The sequence below is a fragment of the Crocodylus porosus genome, unplaced genomic scaffold (genome assembly GCF_001723895.1).
Source record: "Crocodylus porosus isolate Cpor-Errol unplaced genomic scaffold, CroPor_comp1, whole genome shotgun sequence".
Lineage (NCBI taxonomy): Eukaryota > Metazoa > Chordata > Crocodylia > Crocodylidae > Crocodylus > Crocodylus porosus.
Window position 1 is genome coordinate 49550054 of NW_017728951.1, and position 26285 is coordinate 49576338.

The window sequence follows — 26285 nt, forward strand, 5'->3', positions numbered from 1 at the left end:
AGTGTCATCAGCAAACTTGGACAGTGTACTTTTCACCCCCTTGTCCAAGACGCTGATGAAGATGTTAAACAGTGCGGGCCTGAGGACCGAGCTCTGGGGTACCCCACTGCTCGCATCTCGCTAGGTTGACTACAACCCATCCACCACAGCCAATTTTTTACCCATCCAACTGTGTAGGCATCAATGCCACAGTCTCTTAATTTATTGATGAGGATGGCGTGAGAGACTGTGTCAAAGGCCTTCTTAAAGTCTAGAAAGACTATTTTTGATAAAAGCTACATGTAAAACAAATCAGACACCTTCTGAATTATAAAGGTGTTCTCTTTTCTATATTGTGTGGCCTTTAAATAGCCTAAAAGCCTTGCTAATTTTTTTATTTATGCTTTTTTTTTTTTTTTGAGCAAAATTCCCATCAACTTCAGTAAGAGTTCCTTGACTTAGCAACTTAATCTAAAAATTTGGCCTAATATACATATATTTGACCCTAAATATTAAGTTATGTTTTTATCCAGACCCATCATAAAGAGACCAAAGAAACTAAGTGATATCATGACTCACTCACTATCCAGTGTTTCCCTACACTATTTTTAGATGTGTAGTAGAAGGAGAATTAATTTGCTTGACACATCTACTCCATGCAGAATAGATGCAATCAGCTGAGTGACAGACACATTGCAGTCCTCCATTTGTATCTGTAATTTTCTAGCCCAGAGACTTCAGTCTGTGAATAAGTGACTTTGTTCCTGTTAGAGCCCACTGACTAATTAATCATGGTTGCAGAGTTCTGTTGCAGGCAGCTTGTTATAACATTTGATTAATAACAAGTGCTGATTTGGGGAATGTGTTGCAGTGAGCGAGATCACATCTGGCAAGTCATCATGGTACTTGCTGCTCTGCACTATAAGCATTTCTCTCCCCCTTGAAAGTAATGTTGACCTGATTCTGTACTGTTAATCTCAAGCGGTAGTTATTACCTTGTATTTCATGCAGAGTATATCTGATTCACATCCTGAACCTGTGGGATAGATTTGTGAGTGGAGACTGCTGTCCTGGTACTTTGATATTTTTTTTCTATTCACTGTTTTGTAAGCAAAAACGAGAAATGTCATAAGTATCCAAATAGTGTGTATGTCCTTGACTGCATTCTGCAGCAATATTAGTAAAGGTAAAATTCATCCAAATCCAGTTGGTGGTTTGGGTTTTTTAAAACTGACAAACTCTGATTTTAAAAATGGTAATAATAAAAATATGTATCTATTGTAGATCCTGGATGTTATGAAAAGTTAAAATGTAAAAGTGTGCAGTTGGATAACATGAGGAGTATAACAAACTAGCTCCCCTCTTTATAGAAACTAATCCCATTTTTATCTGCCTGGACATGGCTATGGACTTTTTCTTTTCATACAACCATTCCTAGACAAGTGATCTAACAAGTGATCCTGTTAGATTTGTCTTTTCTTTCCAGCACGTCATCTTCCTGATCTGATCCAAAACTCTTAAGTAGAATGATTCCTTGTCTTCACTAGGTTTAGCATCAACAATTTCCTTTTAGAACTCAAAGCATTTCATCCCATGGCAGGATCGGTACAGCCCACAGGTAATCCAGGTACACTGTCTGAGAACTATTCTTATAGACTACACAGGTTTTGTATCAGAGAAGCTTTCAAATTTGAGGTACTTGGAGATACTCAGGCACAGGATTAACTATGATTAAAGAAAATGGGTGGAAGAATGTTTGAATTTCAGTTTTTAATTAAAATGTCCATGCATGCTCCTACATTTTTTGTGTTAATGCACACTACCTGAAATTCTTCAGAGCAAATCTCCATAAGACCTGCATCCTGCAAAGACTACACAGTATAATTTTAATCATGTCTGCTGACAGATGTGAAAAAAAGCACTTTACCATAAGAAGCGGTGCTTTAGTTTGGTACAGCTCTGCACTGTCTGTATAGGTCAGGCGATTCAGCAGGGCTTTTTGGTGCTTTAATTTAAAGCTGATTAAGTCATCTATTAGATAAAAGTGCCCCAAAAAGCCCCACTAAAGTGCCCAATCTATAAAGACGTTGGGTGAGCTGGGTCCAAATAACATGATGCCTCTTCTGGACATGCACTGGGCTTAGTGTGGGAGCATGCTGAGTTTAAACTAAAGCACAGTTTGTTTGTTAGTTTCTATGTCTGACAGCAGCCAATCATGGGATATACACTTTATGAGTGCTACCATATATTTTACTGAGATGGGTTGCACTAACCTATCCTTGCGATTGGGTAAATATGCTGATAGGAACCTATGTTGGCCAAGTATTTTATAGTCATGCTCAGTGTTTTCTGCATGTAATCAACTGCATAGTTTGTTTCCATTATTGAAAGCAGTAGTTTAATGGTAGACAATGTATTTAATGAGCTTTCCTTGTACACAATTATAAAAGAAGCATCTTTTGTCCCTATACCAATTTAGGGAAAAACCCCTCATCTTGTATTTAAGTAAATACGATATTTCGGAGAAGGACTTAATGCAACATAATTTTAACAGAAAAGTTATAAACCATGGAAAGCTGGAGGAAATGGGTCTTGATTTCTTGGCAGATCCTTCCCTGGTTATGCTGTGCTGCCATAAACATGGGAAAAGCTCATTATTTATATATGTGTATATTAACTGTTAATTATAATAAAAGTCCTGATGGCAAATACAGTTATTATGGTATTTTTCTCCTTTCCTTTGTTTCTGCTAATGTTATGGCAGTAAGAAAAAATAATTGACACAGTGAGTCTCATCAAAGAAGGATTTACCTGAATCAATCACACCACCTGCTTAACTGAAACATTAAGGTCAGTGTTGGCGTTATGTCAACATGAGTTCTGCTAATCAGTTGTGGTCCCTTTCATGATAGATTACCATATTATTGAATGATTCCCTATCTGTTTGTTAGTTAGTAGCTTATTTCTAATATAGACCCAAACGTGTCTCATGCAGAGATGTCTTATGCCCTGCTTTCACTGGTTCTGTGCAAACTAGCAAAACTATCTTAAATATGAGCAAAACAGACAATGTATTTAGTGAGATTTCATTTTAGACCATTATAAGATGGGGATTCCCCTCCCCTCCCCTGCCAATTGGAGGAAAAAACCTCATTTTGTATTCAAGTAAATGTGGTATGTAAGAAAAGTAAGATGCAGGCACCTGCTCCACCTCCCTCCCTCTCTGCTGCACCACATGCCCACGGGATCCTGAGTTCACCCTCAGCTCCTCATCCCATGCATCAACCTTTGGAGGGATGCAGGGAGCAGAAAACAGAACAGGAAAGGACAGCTTGGAGACTCTGGTGGCTGTTGTAGTTAGAGCAGTGCAGGGAGAAGGAGCTCAGGGGCCATGACTTTAACCCCATGTAAGGCACATGTGGCACACTGGCTCCCAGTTGGACAACTCTGTCCTAAGCCATGTAGTTGGAATTAAAATGTATGACTAAATACTTCAGTAGCCCCGTAAAGTTAAGGATTTTGGCAAAATCTAGCAAAATGCTTAAAGACTGGTCTGGTGGGCCAGATCAGATGGTGTTAAAATAATTGAGGAAATAACATGGTTTAGAACAACTGCCTCTACAAGGTATGTCTGGTAGTGTTGAATTGCTACAAGTCCTTGAACATGACCGTTAGTTAAAAATATGCTTCCAGTAGATTTATAAAATGGTGTGGTTTCTCCCCACCCTAATCTTCAAGAAACTAAATTGATTAGGGATGAAATGGAGTTGACCCCAAGAAAGGTTTTATGGAACAAGAAAGGTTCAAAGAAACAGTCCCACCAAAATTAAATACTTGGAAGTATAACTGTAGATACATTTTAATAGTAAATTTAATAATAAAATACAAATAAGATGTAAATGGACAACCAGTGCAGGTAAAGCATATCAAGGATATAAATGTATAAAAATGATTAAATGTGTAAAATGTGCATTAATCTAAAGAAATAAAAAAATTATTAATATTTGAAACAAACTAATCTTAACTTCCCTAAATCCTAATGTCTTAAAAAAAGCCTCTAATATGCAGGCCCCCTGTTAGGGAAAAGGACTTCCTACTGAGGTTTAAAATTAAGTTTTAAAAGAGTACAGGTCTTGGTTCATCTACAGCTGGGCTGTTCAGCAAGAACCATATTTCAAGGCTGAAGAGCAAGGATTTTGAAGTGAACCCATCTTTTTATTCTTTGTTACCTGGGCGCGCGCGTGCGCGCGCACACACACGCAGAGATTCTATTTTAATTTATAGCATATCCTTAATCCGATCTAATTGGCATAAAACCCAAAATGCACTTTCAGTGACCTTTATTGTACTTCTTTTGACCTCTTAAACGTTCTAAAAGTGTCCTTACTTGTGACATTTCTTACCCACTCATTTCCTTTACCCCTTCTGCTTTTACCCACTCATTTCCTTTGCTGCTTTTGCTTAGGTCTAGTGAATGCAAGCAAATACTATGCCATATTACCAATAAACAGCTTCAACTCTACTGTAGTCTATAATAGGTTGATCTCTGTAGTTTTAGTTTAACTGGACCAGCATTCAGTAAGAGGCTAGGAATATGCAATCTAAAGAGATAAGACCAGTAGAGGATGGGAAAGACAGAGGCACCCTGGGAGGAAAAACCTTGCTTAGGTTCACATTACAAATCAGTGGTAGAACAGGCAACAGAAATTAAATTTTCTGACGGTCCATCTAGTGCCCTGTGATGTCTCCAAAATTCAATCAGCCAAAACTGACTACACAGTTAATGAAAAATCAGTTGGTACCTCTTTTTCTTCATCTTGTGCATTAGGCCTACACATTACTAAACCTTGCTCTAAAATTACAGGAGTGGGCTTGATTTTGAAGGAAAACTAGAAGTTGTGGCATGAACAACTGGTGCCTCCTGAGACTGGTGGTGGGGTGGGGGGGAACACCATGACAACGAGCGGTGAGTGGGGACTGCCGGCAGCTGCTAGCGCCAGTGTCATCATTAGCAAGTGGTGAGTGGGGACTGCCTGCGGCCAGCAGTGGTGGTGTCAGCGGCGGGGGGGAAGGTGGGGAGGGCAAGTGGCAAGTGGGGACCAGTCACAGGTTCCATCAGCCGTATCTGTAGTGACGGGGGGCAGGCGGTGAGTGGCAACTGCCCGCAGAAGCCAGCAGTGGCCAATCTCGGTGGGGGGGGGAGGGGAGGGGCACGTGTGCCCCCTGCGCATCACCTATCAGTTGTGGTTTGAGAGTAGTGGAATCCTAGAACCATTAATGCTCAGTGACCTAAAAGTTTTAATTGTAGCCAGTCAGTTAAATTGTAATGTGGGCAGCAACTTTTGTTTTGGGGGTTGGACTCTTTTTTTGTTTGTTTGTTCGGAGGTTTTTGGTCATGGTTCTCTTTCTCACGTTTTCCTTTTTTCTTATATTTTTTACATAGCCTCTCTCATGGTTTTAAGTGATGTAAAAAAGAGTAAAACCCTGGATGGTATCACCAAAGGATAAATATTCCAGCTCTGGACGAAAATATCTAAATGGAGCATGTCAGAATGATCACTGTTATAGCCTACTGTTTCTATAACAACCTAAAAGTTACCAACTACTTGATGAAAACCAACCTAAATATTGGTGAGACTGGGGCTGCTTTGCCTCTCGAGTTAGAGACTTGCTTTTAAGAAGCTGATCAGTTAGATGCCTCACCCTCCTATTCTTTTTCCTGATCTAAGAGGCATCTCAAACTACAGTGGGTTTATTTGGCCAGTACATATCAGATCCCCTTTTTGTAGAAAAAAAGTCCAGACTGGAACCCCAATTCCAAAGTCTTTCTAATTTGGAAACCTGAACCAAGGTAAAAATGTTGTGGCTTAGGTCCATCTCTCTGATTTCTAGAGCTTAATTTCTCTCTATATAAACGTTTCAGATCAAATATTCTCATAGATCATGGATTCTCAAGTACAAATTCCCCGGAGTACATAAACTCTGAATGTCTCATTTTCTGGCAGAGGGTTCTGGTAGACTGTTTGGTTTTGGTTTTGCTTGTTTTTGTCCATTTTCCAGTATACAAATATCCAAAACATAATCCTTCTTGATTAGTTCCCTTCTTGGAAACATCAGATAACAAGCCAAAGGAATGGTGACCAAATTATCCTGTTGAGCATACAAGTGCTCCCTCTGGATCAGGGGAAGCAAGACCATTTGGGGAAAATTATATACCACTGTCCAGATAATATCTTGTCTGGAGAATAGGATAGTATGGTCTCTTAAATTGTCAGCTGTCATTATTTTTGAGTACTGTATTCACATAAACATGTGAAACAAAAGAGAGAAAAGACCTGAGCTCTCTTTGCCAAGAAAAGGTACAAATAGGAGGTCAATAACTATGCTGACATTTTACATTTCAAAAGCCAAGACAGACGAGGAGAAATAGGCAATGCGTGACGTTTGACTAGCAGGACTAGTTCATTGTGAATGTTTCCATTTCAGAGCTAATTATTGGTTTTACTTTTATGCAAACGTTGATCAGATGTGGAGAATACTTAGTATATGATATCCTTCACTTATTTCATAGATCTACCTTGCTTTCAGGCCTTATCTTCTGTGTATAACAAACTTATAGAGATCCACAACTTAATCCGAGTACAGTAATCTGAAACAAACCTTCCCCTTGCTGCTGCTGCTGCCAACTCCCCCATCCTCAGAAGCTTATAAATGAGTAGATAAGATAAAGAAAGGGTGTGAGAATGGAAGCGTTGTTTCTATATTACAGATGGGAAACTAAGATGTGAGTGATTTGCTTTTGGCTTCGCAGGGACGTCATGTCAGAAACAAGAGCTGAACCAAAATTTCTTGAGTCCTAATGAAGTCCTTTTAAAGTACTCAAAATTGTCCTGTTTCTCTAATGTTTTGGATATTTTAAGTACTTCCAGTTTATGGTTTCATCATGAAACGGTACCTGTTGAATCACTTGTAACTTGGGGACAAAAATAAACCAATTTTTGGACATGCTAGTGCAGGAAACAGTGATCTAGGATTAGTGTTTGCTTAGTGCTTGCATTATGAGGATATAGAATGCTGTGTACATCTCATAGCTTTTTTATGCAATTTAGACTAGGAACTTATTGTGGCTCCTCCTCATCATTTCTCTATTATCTCCCAGTATAAATATGATTTATCAACCATGACAGATGCAGCCTTAACTTTGCAGTGCATGCTATGCTAATGCATCATTGTTTGCAGAAAAACTGGCATTTCTCAAATGGTTTGTTCTTGTTCTACAACACTGAATTATTGTTTCACTAGCTTTAGTTTCTTTTTCTTATAATTAACTTTCAAATGTGCCTGGGGAACACGAAGACAAACAAATTCATTTTACAGTAACCTGTAAATAAAAGTGTTTCCAAAGCAAAACTGACAGTTAATACTAGGCAGCAATGCAGCATGTTGCCACTAGAGAGGATCCTGAAATGAATTACCCATAGGCATGAAATATCAATAACTCACATTACCTGATGTTATTTTTTAGTATATACTGTGTATGCAGATTTCTAGAAATATATGGAGGAAAAATATCAGTGCTGGCGGGTGACTGATCACCAGTCATATCTCCATTAATAGATTTTATATGTTTCTTGCTGCCTGATATTGGTTACTCAACTGACTCCATATAACACAGCAGTAAAATTTTATCTGAGGTAAGAGCCACATTTCTTCAGATCCTTTAAGATCTAGTCTCTGCTACCAATTCATATTATAAAATACGATTTAAAATTACTGCAAGCCAGAAGTGGCTCTCCTGGGAAATTATCTACAAGTGTAATTTCTTAATATTGCTTGAATTCCATTTTTATAGACTTGGTTAATTCCATCTCTGTGATCTACTTTAGAGGAACTTTCAGACACAAGGCACAGTGTTACCTCATACAGACACACACAAAGCTGTGCTGGGAGAAATAATAAGTGGATATCTAAATTATGTGGTGCTTTGCAAAACAGCTTGTCAAAGCTCAGGCTTTGTACACAGTTATATGCTCTGTTGGGCAAACTGCTCATATTGAGGAAATGTGGTATAATCGCCAAGTTAAAGCTGAGGCAGACTTCTCTCTTCTCCCTTCTCACTGGGGGAATCAGTCAGGCTGTATGTGATTAAAATAGCTCAGAAGAATAATTTCCCCAATTAATTTGGAAACAAGAACATAATTATTTTTTTAGTATTTGGTAACAAATTAGCATGTTAAAGTTCTAAGCGCTGTGAAATTTTAACTGGATGGCGAAGCAGAGACTCCTGATTTAGATGTGTGGGTTGAGGGACACCACAAAAAGGCAGGGTGCAGGCAGTACAGGAGGATGGAACTGGTCTGACTGATTGTTGTCTGTCAAGCAAAGTTGATTTGCTGAAAGTGAAACATTTTACCTTTGTGCATCAATTTTAAATGTATTTTTAAAGATACAAGTTTCCCTCGCTTTATGCTGTATATCCATTCCTGTAAAATGGCGCATAACTCAAATTCACATAAAGGGAACCCACTTTACCGTGTAACAAATAGGCATACATTCCAAGACTTTGGGGTACTGACCCCCAGACTCATTTCTACCAGTTTTACAAGACAATTCTGGTACTCTCCAGCAGCAGACTGTACACACAAGCCCAGGGCACTATCATAATGAGGATAGCAACTACAGAAACACGTTACAGATGATGAGTGAGGAGCACAGATCCACAATGGGAGACTATATTTTGGTGCGCGTGACTTCTACAGTGCACCGCACAAAGCAGCTGAGTGTGGGTTTCCACCACACTGATTGCATAAGAATGAATTTACCTCACATATAATGAATTTTTGGTATAAAAAGGGTCATTGCATATGAGCAAATTCACACATACAGAACCTGCATAAAGCCAGGGAAACCTGTATTTAGTAGCTTGGGAACTTTTCCAGAATGGGAGGTTTAGATATTTCATTTCAAAATGACTTCTCATTTCAATCTTTCTAATGTATTTCATTTTAAAATTAATATTAGGAAAATGTTGTTATGAATTTGAAACATTTTTTTAGTGTGGGAGGAATTGATTTTGTTGTTGTTGCTGTTGCTTTCATTCTACTTAGGAATAAAAAAAATTAATAGAATTTCTAGCAGCCTATAGACCTTCTGAAGTTCAGGGAAGCAGGGCTATTCTCCTACAGACCTCTACTGAATGATTGGCAGAGGGACCTTCTGGAAGCTGGAGATAGGGCTGGATTGAGGAACCGGTATAGAAGCTGGCTAGAAGTTGGAGTTAGGAAGTATAGATATGACATCTGAAGAAATGTTAGTTGGGAGTTAGAAATGGGCAGTGAGATGTGGCTAGAAGATGAATCCCAGAAGAGTTTGTGGGGAACCAAGGAACAGTTTCAGGGAGTCAGAAAAAAACAATTCTATCTGCTGTAGCAAAAATTGAGTGCCTCACAGAGAAGGCTACGTTAACACTAGGCCTACGCGAATGGGGAAGTACTCAATTCAGACATGGCTGATTCGGAGGATAGTGATTTGATTCAGAGATTCAGATCACTGTCCTGAATTGATTTGGCTGAATCAGCTTTGGAAGATTTGGGACCGATTTGGAGAGATTATGGGACTTAAATCGGCTGTGGAGAGGCAGGCACAGCTGGGTAGCTCATTTGGCTGTGTCTGCCTCTTCCTGGGTAGGGGAGCCACGGGAGAAGTCCCCATAGCTGCCCTGCCTGGCCCCATCCCCTGCCTGACCCCAGCCTAGTCCCGGCACTTAAAAAAATAAATAAAAAACCCTGTACTCACCGGCTATAGAAGCAGTGTTTGGGGCCTATGGGTGCTCGTGGCAGAGCCCCCCTATGCTGCGCAGGGCAGTGGGGGGCAGCAGGATTGCCCACCTGCTTGGCACCTGCACAGCTGCTGCCCCATGGCATGGGTGTGGCATGGTTCGGCAGGGTGCTGCATGCTGCTTGGAAGCTGGGGACACTGCGGCTGAGTGCTGCTGGGCTCCGGCTGACTGCTCCCTGCCAGGCCACGCTGCACCTGCATCATGTGACAGTTGCTGTGTGGGTGCCAGTCAGGGGGGTGATCCCCACTGCCCTGTGCTGCATGGGGGAGCTCTGCTACAAGCACCCAGAGGCCTCAGTCACCGCTTCTGCAGCTGGTGACTGCAGAGATTTAAAAAAAGAAAAAGAAAAAAAGCCCTGCGCTCACCGGGTCTGGCAGCGGTGATCGGGGTCCTTTGAGGGCTCATGGCACAGCCCCCCCATGCAGCATGGGGCAGCGGGGTATTGCGCCCCTCCCCCCCGCCCGAAACCTGTGCAGTAGCAGCCTCATGGCGTGGGTGTGCTGTGGCTCGGCAGAGCGCTGTGCACTGTCTGGGAGCTGGGGCCACTGGGTCCAAGAGCTGCCAGGCTCTGGCTGACAGGTGGAGCTGCCTCGCTCTCAGACAGCGTGCAGCACCCTGCTGAGCCGCACTGTACCTACTCCATGGGACAGCTGCCGCATGGGTGCCAAATAGGGAGGGTGATCCCTGCTGCCCCATGCTGCATGGGGGGGGCTCTGCCACAAGCCCTGAGAGGCCCCCTATTTGCCATTGCCAGAACTGGTGAATGTGGGGCTTTTTTTTTTCTTTTTCTTTTTTAAGTGCTTGGAGGCTGGGCTGGGCCGGGGCTGGGGCTGGGTAGGGCAGCCAAGGGGGCTTCTCCCACAGCTTCCTTGGCTGTGCCTTTCTCTGTTGTGGGGGGCAATGCCCTGCTGCCACTTGCCCAGCTGGCACGGGGTGGGGGAGTGGGCGTGTCATGATGCAGGCATGGCTCGCTCCAGGCGGCAGCAGGGCATAGACCCCTCTCCCAGCACTGCTGCACCTGCACCAGCACTGGGAGTGGGGACTCTGCCCTGCCACCGCTTACCAGCTAGCATAGGGGGGTGCAGGGTGTGGGATGCAGGCATGGCAGTACTGGGAGTGGGAGCTATGCTCTGCTGCCCCTTGCCCCCTTCCACCTGGAGCGAGCCATGCCTGCATCCCGGCCCCCTTTTTCTGCACAGGGCAAATGGCAGCAAGGCATATCCCCCATTCCCAGTGCTGCTGCGCCTGCATCCTGCCCCCCTGCCCCCTCCCTGAGTAACGTGTTCTCTGCCCCAGCTGGGCAGCTTGTCCCAGACTCAGCCCCAATCCCTCCCTCCCACCCACCTCTTCCTTCCACCCTCCCTCAACCCCAATAGATTTACCAGCCAGAGGCAGCTGTGAGCTGCCTGTTTAGTGTATGGCCGAATCTCTGAATTGACCAAATCTTTTCCGAATCTTTTTTACTTGGTCTTCCAATTCAATTCGGATTCTGAGATTTGGTCCCTGAATCGGGCTGAATCTGCTCTGAATTGAATCAGCTACTGAAGCTTTGCACAGCCCTAGTTAAACCCAGAGTTATTTCCCTACTCCTGCCCCAACAATCTGCAGAGCAGTTTGTGTGAAGTAGTGAAAGCTGGGCTTTTTATAAGATCTGATTTCAGTCTCCACCTTTGCTGCCTTCCCTCCCACCTTTCCCTTCCAAAAGGAAGCGACTTCAAAAAAATAATTTAAGTTATTTCTAATTGCTAGATGCAGTTTTGGAGAAGTTTGGAGAATGTATCATTTATCAGATTTGATTTTAAAACACAGACATGTTCCCAAAATGTTAAATTGAGGAGTCATGAGCACCAGTTCATGTAAGTCTGATAGTAACTCAATACCCAATGCAGCTGCCCTTGTAAGGTAGCACTCAGGATAACAATGCTGTTACTGAACTTCATGAATTCATTATGTATCATGTTCCCAATACTGTACATAAAAATGTTAATATTCTTATTCAGGCATAGATGAGAAAATATATCCCCCTCAATATATAAAATTGAAAGAATTTTAAACATTCAAGGCTACCTTGTCAAGTTTCTATATAACACCCTTCAGTGTATGGCTTATAGTCAACAGACAGTATTTTCTTTATGAGCAAAATAATTATATTCACTTCTTATGAGAAAAATACAAAGTTATCATATGAACTTAGACTGATTAGATCATGAAACTTTTTCTATAGTATTAAAACCAAACCTATACATATTGTAATTCACCATCATTGAGGATGGGATCCACCTCCAAGGAGGAATATTCCTCACTGGTCTGGTCCTGTAGGGAGCGAACCAGGAAAGCCAAGGCTGCGACAGAACTCCAACTAGCTGCAAGTATGAAGGACAATAAAAAGTCCTTTTTTAGATATGTGAGAAGCCAGAGGAAAAGCAAGGGCAACATTGGACCCCTGCTAACCCAGATGGGACAACTGACAACCGATGCCCAGGAAAAAGCCAATGTGCAAAACGGGTACTTTGAGTTGGTCTTTCATCAGTTCCATGGAATGCCCCTGCCCACTACAGGACAGGGAAGCCTGGTTGAGGGAGATCCCCTGCCCTCCATCAATGCTGACCTCATGAAAGAGCACCTTGAGAGGCTGGACACCTTCAGGTCAGCTGGCCCTGACATTCTACACCCCAGGGTACTCAAGGAGCTGGGAAGCATCATAGCCCAGCCTCTGGCATGGATTTTTGATAACTCCTGGCACTCTGGTGAAGTGCCTGAAGATCGGAAAAAGGCCAGTGTGGTGCCTATCTTCAAGAAAGGGAGGAAAGTGGATCCGGCAAACTACAGGCCCGTTAGCCTGATTTCTATCCCGGGGAAGGTCTTAGAAAAGATTATTAAAGAGGCCATTCTTAGCAGACTGGCCAATAGCAACATCGTGAGGGATAGCCAGCACAGGTTTGTTGTGGGTAGGTCTTGCTTGACCAATCTTATTTCCTTTTACGACCAGGTGACCTATCACCTGGACAAGGGAGAGGAGCTTGATTTCATATACCTTGACTTCAAAAAAGCCTTTGATCTGCTATCCCATGATCACCTCTTGGCAAAACAGGCCAACTGAGGCCTCAGGTCCACCACGATCTGCTGGCTGGGGAATTGGCTCCGTGGTCGGACCCAGAGGGTGGTCATTGACGGAAGACAATCGTCATGGTGCCCTGTGACCAGTGGGGTTCCCCAAGGCTCTGTCCTTGGACCCATTTTGTTCAATATCTTTGTTAATGATGTGGACATTGGAGTCAGAAGCGGACTGGCCAAGTTCGCCAATGATACCAAATTCTGGGGTAAAGCATCCACACCTGAGGACAGGAGGGAAATCCAGGCTGACCTTGACAGGCTCAGCAAATGGGCAGATGAGAACCTGAAGGTGTTTAACACCAAAAAATGCAAGGTTCTCCACCTTGGGAAGAAAAACCTGCAGCATCCTTATAGGCTCGGCAGTGTTACACTGGTTAGCACTATGGATGAAAGGGACTTTGGGGGTCATGATTGACCACAAGATGAATATGAACCTTCAATGTGATGCTGCGGCTAGTAAAGTGAGCAAAATGCTGGCTTGCATCCATAGGTGCTTCTCAAGCAAATCCCGGGATGTTATTCTCCCCTTGTACTCGGCCTTGGTGAGGCTGCAGCTGGGGTACTGTGTCCAGTTTTGGGCCCCACAATTCAAAAAGGATGTGGAGAAGCTTGAGAGAGTCCAGAGGAGAGCCATACACATGATCAGAGGTCAGGAAAACAGACCTTATGACGACAGGCCAAGAGCTATGGGACTCTTCAGCTTGGAAAAGCGCAGGCTCAGGGGTGATCTGGTGGCCACCTATAAGTTTATCAGAGGTGTTCACCAGGATCTGGGGGAATGTCTGTTCACCAGAGCGCCCCAAGAGATGATGAGGTCGAATGGTTATAAACTCCTGTAAGACTGTTTCAGGCTGGACGTAAGGAAGAATTTCTTCACTATCCAAGCCCCCAAGGTGCGGAATTGGAGGTGGTTCAAGCACCTACATTTTACACCTTCAAGGGAAATTTGGATGCTTATCTTGCTGGGATCATATGACCCCAGCTGATTTCCTGCCCCTTGGTCAAGGGGCTGGATTTGATGATCTTCCAAGGACCCTTCCAGCCCCAATGTCTATGAAATCTATGAATCACATTTGATGGAAAAATGTCTTCAACACACACACAATCATCTGCACTTACAGTAAGAAAAACAGAGTACCTGGTTCCGATATTATACTCTGTCATCCATGGTGAAAGTACATTGTAAAAGAGAGCACAGTATTGTCCCTGTTTTAAAAAAAGAGGAAATTGAGACATGGTTTTGGTGCAGGCCACCCAGAAAAGCAGTGGCAGTCCAGTGGCCTGTGTACTGAATCATGCTGCTTCATCTGGTACATCTCCCACTGAACTAATGAAAAACTTACCAGCATATTGACTTTGGAAGTTGCATTTGACACTGAAAAATGAACATAAATTCAGAAGCAGAGTTAAAGTTGTTGGGTCTTGCCCTCTCAATATGTTTTCATTTAATGGTCTCTGTTCATGTTAGTGTTATAAGGGTCTGTAACTTCATTTTATGATTTATATGGTATTTAATATTCATGTTGTAAGCTGTGCTGATTAGAACATCTCCTGAACTGCACTGAAGGAATTTCAACTGGAACTTAAACTTTATTTTGTATCTTCAAACCTTTTGACTGGTGTTTTCTATCCCAAGATCTTGTAGTACATTGTAGTCAGGCTTATTAAATATTTTATTTGCTGTTAATTAGTGTCTTGTAACACCAGACTGCCTGCTTCTGTCACAGATAGGAAGCTGAAATATGCTCTTTAGGGTTCCTGTGCCTTCTTTTTGCTAGAGTCAAGGGCTTTCTGATATTCCAACGAAGAGCACCATGTTGAAGTGATTTGAAGCAGACTCTGAATCAGGGACTAAGAGGGCTATCCACACCTAGCCAGGTGAAAAGGCCTATCTGGAGCTACTTAAACAAGGGGCAGGAAAAAAATCTTCAGGCAGGAAGAAGATCCTTTAGCAAATGAGAAGCAGCAAAAGCTGGGTTGGGGTGAAAAGTGTTGTGCTTAGCAACACAAAAAAGTGAGGAAGGGCTTGCATAGATTAAACTGACATTTGAATTGTGGTGGTGTTTCAATACTAAATCCAACAAGAAGGATAAGATCTGGCATTTGATTATCATGAGAGCCTGGATGCAGTTACGGGGAGGCGAAGGGAAACTGAGGCAGTGGCAGACTAATGCCAGGTGTGCCTTGCACAGCCCATTTGCTATACTTGTATATATGAGAACTGCCTCTCTTTTCTAGAAAGGTATGTAAACTGGCAGTTGTTGACATAAGGCTAAGTGGAGTGAATGTCAAGACTTTGTCAGTAAAGCTTGTAGGAAACAGTTCTTTGTACTGAACAGATCCTATTGGACAAACTCTACTGGTGTTACTTATTGTATTGTTGAACAAATGAATTTTCCAGAGTAGCTTGCATTTTAAAAACAAGTGTGTGTAGGAAGTATTAGTAGGCAATGCAGGTAATCTAGGATTGTGGCTCTTGCTATAGGAGATTTTGGGATTCGTTTCAAACCAGGGGGTTATTGGATTAGCACATTATTACTGTCAGATTGGCCTTTCTGTTTCCATGAAGGTTTTATTTCTTAAATGAACTACAGGAAAAGGCATTGAAACTCTGCTACATGTATAATACCTGTTGAGTTTAGTCTGTCTTAATTTAGATTGATTTTGTTTAAGCCCTCTTGTACCAAATCAGTGCTGGAGAAAGCAGTGTCTACACATTTTATTTCTACACACCTAGATTTTTCCCCCAGTGTTTTGTCAAAAAATTACTTATATAAAGGCAAGACTTTAAATATAGGATCCCCTATTAGAATGCGGTAGAGCAGGGGTGTCAAACTTGTTTGATCCAGCAGGTTGGATGAGTTGCATGATTCTGGTCCATGGGCATAGGGCCAGTGTGGGGGCTGGATCAGGCCCCTAGACTAGCACCATGTGCTGGATCCAGCATGGAGGACTGGTCCAGTGTGAGCACTCAGGGTGCCCTACATCATCACTGTGTTGCAGGCCAGAACTGGATCTGCATGCCATATGGGGTGTGTGCTGGGTTTAGTGTGAGGGGCCAGTCTGGCATGCACTATATGTGGCATGTGGGTCCTGGAGTGGCACAGCAGGCTGGATAATGAGGCTTTGCAGGCTGGCTTTTTTTGACACCCCTAAATTAGAAGAACTGGGTCTTTCCTGTTTCAGACAGTATCCCTTTGTGTACTACTACTACAAATTAGATCTGTAGATGAATTTATTGCTGTGGTTATGTCTAAAAGTGTGTGAAATCAAAGTATGTACCTGACGATACCAAACCTGGAAAATAAAGCAGAAAGATTGTTGTAATCTGTGCTTTAATAATAACCTTATTAAGGAAGTGGAAAGCAGAACAATTTCTTAAAAGAATTAAGAGTTTGGAGAGCAAGGGAATTAGCTTATTACCTTATAGACACCAGATGACTGAGTTGATTTGTGAGAGATTTTGATTATGATGCTAGGGAGGTTTGCTGCAATGTTGTTAGACTGTCATAAATTGTTTACTTTACAATGATGTAGAGAAAGTGCTAAGTATTGCTAAGGAAACCTTAGATATCATTTGATAACTAATGAAGTAGTTATTGCAAAGAATTGTTTAATGGGTACAAATTCAGAAAGTGTGGTTTGAATTCGGTGTTCACACAATATATAGTTGGTGCCATTATAAGAATGTCTACAAATAACATGGAAAAAGTGGTGCTTGTAGCAAGTTCCAAAGCTCTGTTCTGCATGTTTGACACAAGCATACTTAAGTGTCTCTGGTGGGAATTGGATTTACTGTGATGTGGGTGGAACAAAACATAAGATAGTGAAGAAATCTCACATGAAAATACAATTTATTAACTATTTTTTTCACTAAATTCCTTCTCTTGTTCTTTTGGCTATTCCCACACTATTGATTGCAGTTTTCTGAGGTCAGTTAACGCAGTGTACAGCTAGTCTTCAGGCACTTCACTTTAGACCTGACCCTTTGTAGCTGAGTGTTCAAAACTCCCATTGACTTTGTTTGTTTCAAGGAACACTCACAGAAAGCAAATACTGAGAGATCCATAGGAGGCAACTCATTCGCACTAAACATTCTATGTAAAAGTCATTATTCAATTATGAGCTTAACCATGTAACTGTTAAGGTTTCTCTTCTGTTTTCCCAGTAGTTGATATCACCTATATCAGTTGGTGCCAGGTGAAATATATTTTGCTCTATGTAAGTGCCTGCTGGCAGCAATTCCAAAATTCATATTCTGTGAATATTTGTAAAGAAAAATATTTGAAGTGTATAATTAGAGAATAGATAATTAGGATTGGAAAGGACCTTAGAAGGTCATTTAGTCCAAGTCCCACAATGATCACTAGTAAAATAAAATAGCTGGTCAAACCTAAATTATTTTAAAATGTCACTGAAATATTTAGAATCCTTTTTTTCAGCATTAATTTAGAAATACTACAAAGTTGTTTTTTTTCTGTTTTTTCCCCAATTGTTACTGTTTTTCTTCTAACTTTTTATAGGTCAAGTAAATATCCAGGATATCTATCAACCCACTTCTATCTTTCTTAGCAAAGGTATAAAACCTATTCTTTCTGCTGGTCCATTCATAGCCTCTGATGTAGAAGGTCCTTGCCAATGAAAGCTCAGGCACATCTGAATCAATTAGTCTAAAGTCAGGCAGAAGGCAGGGCAGGGTGGGAGCTGATAAACTAGCTCAGCTAACCACAGTTCCATGCTAACTTGTAGGCTCCTTCATTAAATGCATGCATCAACTCTCAAAATAAAGGGGTTTTTTATACAATCTCTAACTCTATGCCCATTTATGATGGTTTGTAAACCCATATTTGTATTTGTGGCGTGTATGTTTTGTAAGGCACTGACCTTGCATATGTTGTAAAGAAGAAAATTAATATTTGAAATGATTACATTATCATTTCACCTTATTTCTTTCTATAACTTGAGTGGCTAATGCTCAGTGAAGACTTTGTTAATATTGCATCATAAATGTGGTTAGCAGCCTTCCAGCAAAGTAAAACAACAATTTTCTTAGAAAGGTATTCATGAAAAATTGATATTTTGAACTGGAAGTATCTACTGGAACTGATAGGGAGTTAGTTATTCAAGGTAACAAGTGATTCTGGAAAGTGTTATCCAGTATACATCCAGTCCTTCTGGAAGGTGGCTTGTAAGTATAAAAGTAGTAAAGCCAAACTGGAAGTATTTCAGTGAAACATTAGTGATCTATTCCTTGTGGAACTATTCTTGATGTTCCCTGGTTTTAGCATAACCTGTTCTGCCAGCTGTGTACTTGACAGCTAATTGGAAATGCAGTGTGGAAGGTGGTGATTTAGCTAAGACAGCATTCTTACCATTGTTGTTGCTGTGGGAGCTAGCCCTAGTATGATTGAGCCTGCAGTTAGGGAGGAGAAAATCATGTGAATTATCGTGTTCAGGTGCAGTTCTGTTTATTTGCAAAGAATATACACAATCCTGTTTCCCTGAACACAGCTGGAGTTCCTTTCAGCCAGAGCATGGCTCTGTAAGTTCTTTTTTCGGTTTAGAGACACACTTCTACTGCTTGTTCAGCTGGAGTCTGGTGCTTTCTTTGTGCCTTCTCTGTTCTCTTCTGCCTCTTTCACAGACACAAACCTTCACAAAATAAAAGCTAGAAAAAGTCCTCTGTCTATAAGTCCTTCCATGTGCCTTTGCTTTGAGTGGTGATATGCACCTGTTTTTGGGGTGGAGGACACATGATTTTGGTTGTATGGTGCATTAAGGAAGCTTAACAATTTTCTACAACTGTTTTCTTACATAAAGGCAGCAACCATACACATCCCATGACAATAAGAGTGTGAGCAGTGCTGTAGCAGAGCGACTGCCCTGGGCACTGAAGTGAAGGGGTGCCAACAGGCACTGCTCAGCCGGGGCGGGGTGTGGGATGGAGTCACGAGGGACTCATTTGGCGGGAAGCTTTTTCTCCTTGTACAGTCAGTTAAGTAAGCATTTGTCATATAAATGACAAAATAAGTTAGAGTAGCATATTTGATGTCATTTTCTTTCCCCTGAACAAAAGGATACTCTACAGTCTTTCCCTTTTCTTCCAGTGTGTGCATTTCCCTCTCATTCTTTTGCAACTAGTGGGTGATGTATACCCATTGATGGAATAATGGCATACATGTATTTTTTAACCTTTGAGGTATTTGCAGGAATGGTATCATCAAGAAAGTGAATTATAACCAGGTAATAGTGTTGTTATGTTGGGGAGATAACAGTTCCATATCTTTGCTGAGAAGTGAAAATCTGATAAGATGACTACCTGCTGAGAACTGAACAGTTTCTGAACGTTACTGGATGATCACATGCCTTCTAATGAAGGGGGAAAAATTGATCTCAAGTCAATTCACCAACATTCACATTTTCTTGCAAAAACATGGGGAGGGAGTTGCAGGGATTTTTTTCAGGATACATGATTATTTTCTTTCAAATATTATTTTCTGACATTATTTCATTTTGGATGCTGTAAAGGGCTTTGTAGAGTTCTAAATTAAATGCAGATTCTTTGAAAGCATCTGGCCCCTTTCATCTTGAGACCTCACAGTGATTTAGAAAAAACATAAAATCCTTAATTAGTTAAATATCACAATGCGCCCTGTGAAACAGGTACTAGTGAATTAGGTATCAATCCAACAAATGCGTATATGCGTAACCTAAGACACAGAGTGGTTGTAATTTGCCCAAAGGCACATGGTAAATCTGTGGTCAATCCTAGTACAGAAACAAGGATTTGCTGTGGGTTTTGATTTTCAGACCCCTGCTTTATTACTGCCATTTGACTGAAGATCTAAATCACTTGACTTTGCTTGCTATATAAACGCAGTCATTTCTACGTGGCACTCGGTACAGATGAGGCAACCTTTCTTTTGTGTAGTGCAGGTCATCTCAGTTTAGGTCAGCAGTTGATACTAAATCTCAAGCTTGTACGAATATGTCTGTTCATACATTGGCCAACAGTTTAAAGAAAAGGTGTATTTTAATAATTTTTTGCTTGGATTTATGTTTAGAATTAGTAAGCACAGTTTTAAGGAGCACAACAATATAATCAGTAATCAAAAAACATTGGTTTTTCAAAAGAGATTTGTCCCTCAAGCCAGGTTTTGAAAGGTTTTGTTTAGACTCATATTACAATCAGCCATCCATTGTTTTCCAAGTGAGGATGTTATAATAAGGAGCATGAAACATTCCTCTTCCATCTGTACTAGGTGTGTTTAAAGAACAATTTTAAACAGAAGGAATAAGTACTGTAATCACACTACATGTTCATTATTGTGATGGAGTTTGTATTATGTATGATGATATATTAGCCAAACTGTGCTTGGTACCATTTGTAGAAAAATAGGCTGTGTAGAAAGTTCCCAAATTAATTAGGATTCAATCAGAGTAACTGAGGTAAGAAATCTTAGTTTGCATTGCTTCCCAGTTGTAACCAGGGCTCCATTTAGCTGGGTACCACATAAACTTTTAGTAATAAAAGGTCTCCATCCCAAGTGCAGAAAAGATTATATAGTAAATGTAATATTATCTTTCTGTATAGATAGATGTGTGTATGTGTGTGTGCAATATAATGGATTGAGATCATAAGAGGCTAAGAAGCTGGCTAGATGACACATTTATATCAGTATAATTGGCCTTTATATTGGCATACAAAAAGAGCAAACAGATGACATAAAACACAAGGGCCAGGTGTACACATTATACTTTTACCAGTATAAGTGATTGAAAACTGGTCTGTATTGGGAACAGAATAGAAGTTCAGTACACACAGACTGGTTCAGAAAATGGCTGAACCTGGTTTAAGATTTGCCTCCCCTCCCTTCCCCTGACACCAAAGGGCGAATGTGTGTTTTGTTTGCTACTGGTCTAAACTATGCCACTTACATAAAACTGCATAACTTAGATGGTCTCTGCTTTGGCTTTTTGAATGCCTGAACCTAGCCTAGAATTATATCTGAAAGAATTGGGAACAAAACTATACCAGTGTAAGTTAGACTAGCATAAATATCATCTGTCTACATCTTATCTGGTGGTAGTTGTTTGCTCAAGGCAAACAGATCTATTACTTGATCCCCTGCCATTTTGTTGCAAAGCTCCGTAATAGCACCTACTGCATTCTGCTAACCCAAGTTATCTGCTGACATCTCTACTCTAATTATATTTACATTGGTGTGGTTGATGTGAATTACTTAGATAAGTTATGGTAACAGAAGATTATGAAGATCAGGTACATGCACAAGGCGTGTGTAGACAACATGGGCATTAATGTGGTGCACCTGAAAATGTTAACGCAGCTTCTATTTAGTGCGGCGTGTTTGTGTTTGCATGATACGGTGTTCATGTTTGCATGACACATCACTTTCAAGTGAGTCAGGTCTCGTGTCTCATTCCCCACAGATTTCAGTAGGGAGAATCAAATACCAATTTACCCCCTGTACTGTCTTTCCTAATGTATTACAGCAGGAGGCACATGTAAACCAACTGGCCTCCCTAGTCCCTGCCACCGGACTATTACTGGACAGTGTGGACTCTCACTGGGAATCTCCCCTGGGCATGATCACCCCAAAATCCTTGTCACTTGCACCCGCCTATGCTTGGTCGGTCTGGTCTTTCTCTGTCAGTACGTGGTCCCAAAGACCCTATCCCAATCCCAAAAACAAACCGCATGAATCGTCCGCTCCTGTTCCTTTCCCTTCCCATCCAACCACGTTACAAATATATGTGTTCTTTCTTTTCCTTACTATAACTGCTATGATAACTGCTATGATATCATAAAATGATCAGGGTTTAGAGTAGCGGGTGAGTGGGTATGTGTTTGTTGCTGCCTGTTGATTAGTGATTGCTGTTGATGTTGACAGTGCTGGTGAGCTCTTTTGGATATTTTTTGTCTTCTATTTTTTTATTTTTTGGGGACTAGATTTGCCAGCATTCATGAGCTAATTGATCTTAGTACAGTTTCCAATGGGGGCTCCCATCAGGACCCTGCTGTTCCCTGTCCATTGTCAATCTGTTTGTGTAGTACCACATACAGCTTTTTGAGGTCTGTTGTGAAATGTTTTTTACATATTTATGTAATCTTTTTGAAAATGTGGGCTGCTGTTCAGCTTGGTCCCCCACCCGCCTAGCCTGCCAAGAGGTATAGTTAACCTTTACACCCGGCGAGTTAGGGGGACTGATTCAGATGTAGGTGACGGTGCATAATGCCCTTCCTTCCCCAAACCATTGACAGGCTGGAAGCAGCAAACCCCTGCCCCAGTCCACATTTCCTCCCCGTCCACCCCTCCATCCTCAGCACTGCATGCCCCTATATACAGAAACAGATTTAAAGTATAAATGAATTTATTTTAACATAACCAAGAGAAAGAACAAAGCACTCCTAGGTGCTGTTGTCAGCAATATATCCTGCTATACAATTACGCACAAGGGCCTGCTGGGCCAGCCTCTCCTTGAGGATTTCTCCTTGGTCCCTGTGCTGCTACCTGGACACATCTCTGTTGTCTGGCCACTGCCTGTTATGTTTCTTCTTGTCACGACTCCATGCAAACCTCTCCATAACTCTCACAGATATTGTACAGCATGCAGCCTGCCACTACAAAGGCTATGATATTTTCTTGCTCCATCTTCAGACAGCGCGTAAGCATCCTCCATCGTCCTTTCATTTGGCCAAACGCACATTCCACACCCATCCTGAAACTGTTCAGACCAGTGTTAAAAACCGGCTTCTGCAGGTTGGTGACATTCCCTTCATAAGGCTTCATGAGCCAGGGCTTTAGGGGGTAGGCAGCATCTGCTAATATAACCAGGGGAATGGTGACATTGTGGATCACTGTCTCCTCCACATTGGGTGCGTAGTGTCCTTTCTCCATGAGGCAGGGCAGAGGAGAGTTTCTGAACATGTGCACATTGTGCATACTGCTGACCCACCCAGTATAAGTGTTTATGAACCAGCCCCGGGGGTCTACCACAGCCTGCAGGGTCATAGAGGCATATCCTTTCCTGTTTGTGAAAGCCCTCCCCCTCCCCACAGGGTACGGCACTGGGATGTGAGTGCTGTCTAAAGCCCCCACGCAGTTCGGGACCCCCTTGGTATTGAAGCCATCTATGACTTGCTGTGGATTTGCCAGGTGGATAATTTTGTTTAAAGTGATCTCCTTTAGCAGGTGGCTTACCTCCTGAGTTGCCCACCCAGCTGTGCAAGCAGACATGCCAAACTGGTTTGCAAAGTTCTGGAGGCTGGATGGACTGGCCAGTTTCATGATGGCCACTACAACCCTCTTGTCTGGCTGGATGGCCCAATGCATGTTAGTCTCCTGCCTCACAATGTGGGGCCTCAGCATTGAGACGCTACGATAGAATGTCTTCCTTTTCATTTGGAACATCTCTAGCCACTGCTGGTCATTCCAAGTGGTCAGCACAATTTGCTCTTGCCAGTCTGAGCTGCTCTTGCGGGCCTACACCATGCAGATACTGGTCCTCCTTAGGTTTCCCAACAGAGCCCAGTCATCCTCCACTTCTTCGCTTCCCTCTGGGTATTCCACATCCTCTGGGTATCATATCTTCTTCTTTTTATTGCTGCTGTTCTTGTTGTTAAAGCAGTAATACACTTTACCATTGCCTAGTCTGTCATCATTCTTATCCATCTCAAGCAGTGCGGCCGAGATCCCCAGGTAAACAGCATTTGCAGAAGCAGTACTGCTTCCGCCTCCTCCTGCTCACCCATGTCCTCCATATTCTCCATGTTGGAGAACTCTTCACTGCATTGTTCTCCATCATGCATTTCATCCTTAGTCTCCGTTTTGTTCCCTCCATCAGCAGCAGTGGCTTCTCACCCGTCTGCACCAAGTGTGGGGCAGGGACCGTAGGGTGTTCTGTGGCCTGGAGCTTGGTGTTGCTGCTTTTTCAACGTCACCCTGGGATGTTGGAGCTTTTACATACCTGTTTCACCCTGAGATTAGCAGCCACTGGTGTTCTGATATAATCAAGGTTGCAAACAAAACAGGTTTTGCCTGCTCCTGTCCTGGTAATGTAGGCTACTCAAAACTTTTGCCACTTCAGGGAAAACAGGCTGTGCTTCTGCAATAAAATTATTTTGCACAAGCAGGCAGGTAGGTTTAATCAATTTTTGCAACATTTCAGGCCATTGAGCAGGCATCCCAAAGGACAATGGCCTTATTTAGCCTATGCTCAACCCCATCACCAGGTCTTTGTTCGTAAATGAGGTGCTTCTTCACCTTTGTGTGTTTTGACACTTACAGGTAATGACTTCACAATCATTAGAATTTTTCAAGACCCTCATGAAAGCACAGCCTGAGTAGAAAGGTACAAATTTCGCCAGCCACCTCTCATTAATAGCTTGTGTTGTTGACCATGAACTGCTTCACCATATCTCAGAAAGCCAAGTCCAGCAGTATGGAGCCAATGGCCATGGACCTAACTGGACCCAGAAAGAACTGGAGGACTTAATCGACATTTGGTCAGAGCAAAGGATCATAGACAGGCTGGAAAGTAAGAGGAACAAGCCTGTTTATGTCAAGATTGCAAAAGGCATGCCGGCATGAGGGCACAATCATGACTGGACCCAGGTCCGGTGCAAAATCAAGTCCCTTAGATGGGCCTTTTACTGAGCCCAATATGTGAACTCTCATTCTGGGGCAGGCCATATAGTTGCTTCCTTCTACAACAAGCTATCATTCTCTCCAAGAGGCGGGCAACTACCTGGGTATGGAGACTTTCAGCACCAGCGTTGGGCAGGAGGAAGAGGAGGCAGCAGCCCCTCCTGAGGGTGAAACCATGAGCATGTCTCAGTTGTATGCAGACTGCTCCCTGCTCCATAATGACCATTAGTGTCAGGAAGAATTGTCAGTCACCATACACTTAGTGCCGTGTTCCCCCTCTATTCCACTGACTAGTACAGATGATGAGGTGGAGGGTCAGGAAGAAACCCATGTGTCTGTTTCATCATCTACCGCTAACAAGATCCAGGAAAATGCTGGACCATGTAAGTATCTTGTAATGTGCCTCTTGCCACTGCCAGGCAATGCTTGGGTTTGTGCTGGTTGGATTTGGGATGCTGGGTGGGGAAGAGGGAGAAATTCATGTGTTACTGTAGGTGGGTTGCCATGCTTTTTCAGTGGTGGTGTATGATGGGTTCCATAGCTCATAATGTAACAGGCACCAAATTATTTGCTTTAATTTTTTTGCAGCTAGCATGGGCAGTGGCAGCCATGCACTTGTTTCCAAAGTGGGTACTTGTAAGTTTTAGGCCGTACAAGTGGTGCCCCACTGTTGTGGGGTCTGTTTCCATGCCTGCCAGCATTTTCTGCACTGCGTGTTGGTGGGAGGAGGGGGATGTACTTTCTTCCTTTTGGGGGGAAGGCAAGCATTGCTTTTTTCATTGTTTATCAGCTACTGTGACCCATGGCCACCCAGAATCTACGCCCGCTTGCAGTACAGCAGGCCACTGCAGAGATTTTTGCAGCAGGCAGTGACAGTCCCATAAAAGCTCACTCAAGGTTTTGGTGTAGTCATCACTAGCCAGAGCAGAACATGCACATGCCTGGCAGGAGAAACTCCTTGAGTTGCTGCTCAAGGATGATGAGTTGCAAGACACCATGTGGGATTTGAAAGACATGTTCTCCAAGTCCCATGTTGAATTACAGAGGGCACAGGAAGATTTCAGGGATGTCTTTCATAGCGTGAAGAATTAAGTCTTAAATAAACAAACAGCACACCTGGGAAAAGTTGGTCTGCTTGGCTTGCCTCTGTGCAGAAAAAAAAATCCCACCTGGAGACTTACAGCTGAGCCTGTTCTCCCTAACTCAGTGGGGTCATGGGAGGGCTGTACGACTTCCAGGAAGGCCAGGAAGGCATTGCTGCCTTTCAAGGAGACAGGGACGGTTCAGGGTCATGGTGGGGGAAAGGCCACTCAACAACCCACCAGTTTTTCCTGCATCAAAAATCTCTCCCTTATACCTGGTAACATTCAAATTCTTGCTGAGCGTAGCATGGAATTGTAATTTTGGAATTGCTGCTGGCCACAAAAGCAGCTGAGGCCTGAGTTTCTTATCCAAATTGTGGAGGCTTTCTTCTCGGTTGCTGGCCAAGCCCTCCCAAAACTTTGGGCCTGTGGTCCCTGTAGTAAGCCAAAGCCTGTGGGATTTCACCTGAATCAGATGTCTATCCATATACCTACCCACCCACCTGTTGGCAGGAAAGAAAACCTTCCTGGGGCCCTTTGTATGATCATGCCTGGGGCTTTCCTCCCTGAGTCACCCACCCATAACAGATACTAAAAGATGGC

The 26285-nt window shown here is 42.5% G+C and overlaps 2 protein-coding genes across 2 annotated transcripts in view; both read right to left on the minus strand.

Annotated features, from left to right (window-relative positions):
- The window catches only part of RASGEF1A (RasGEF domain family member 1A), a 315066-nt gene that overhangs the window by 194136 nt on the left and 94645 nt on the right, over positions 1 to 26285 (minus strand). The window lies entirely within an intron of this gene.
- LOC109323870 (putative nuclease HARBI1) lies at positions 22513 to 23364 on the minus strand. The gene has a single exon (XM_019555537.1). It carries the CDS (start codon positions 23362 to 23364, stop codon positions 22513 to 22515), a length of 852 nt encoding a protein of 283 aa, XP_019411082.1.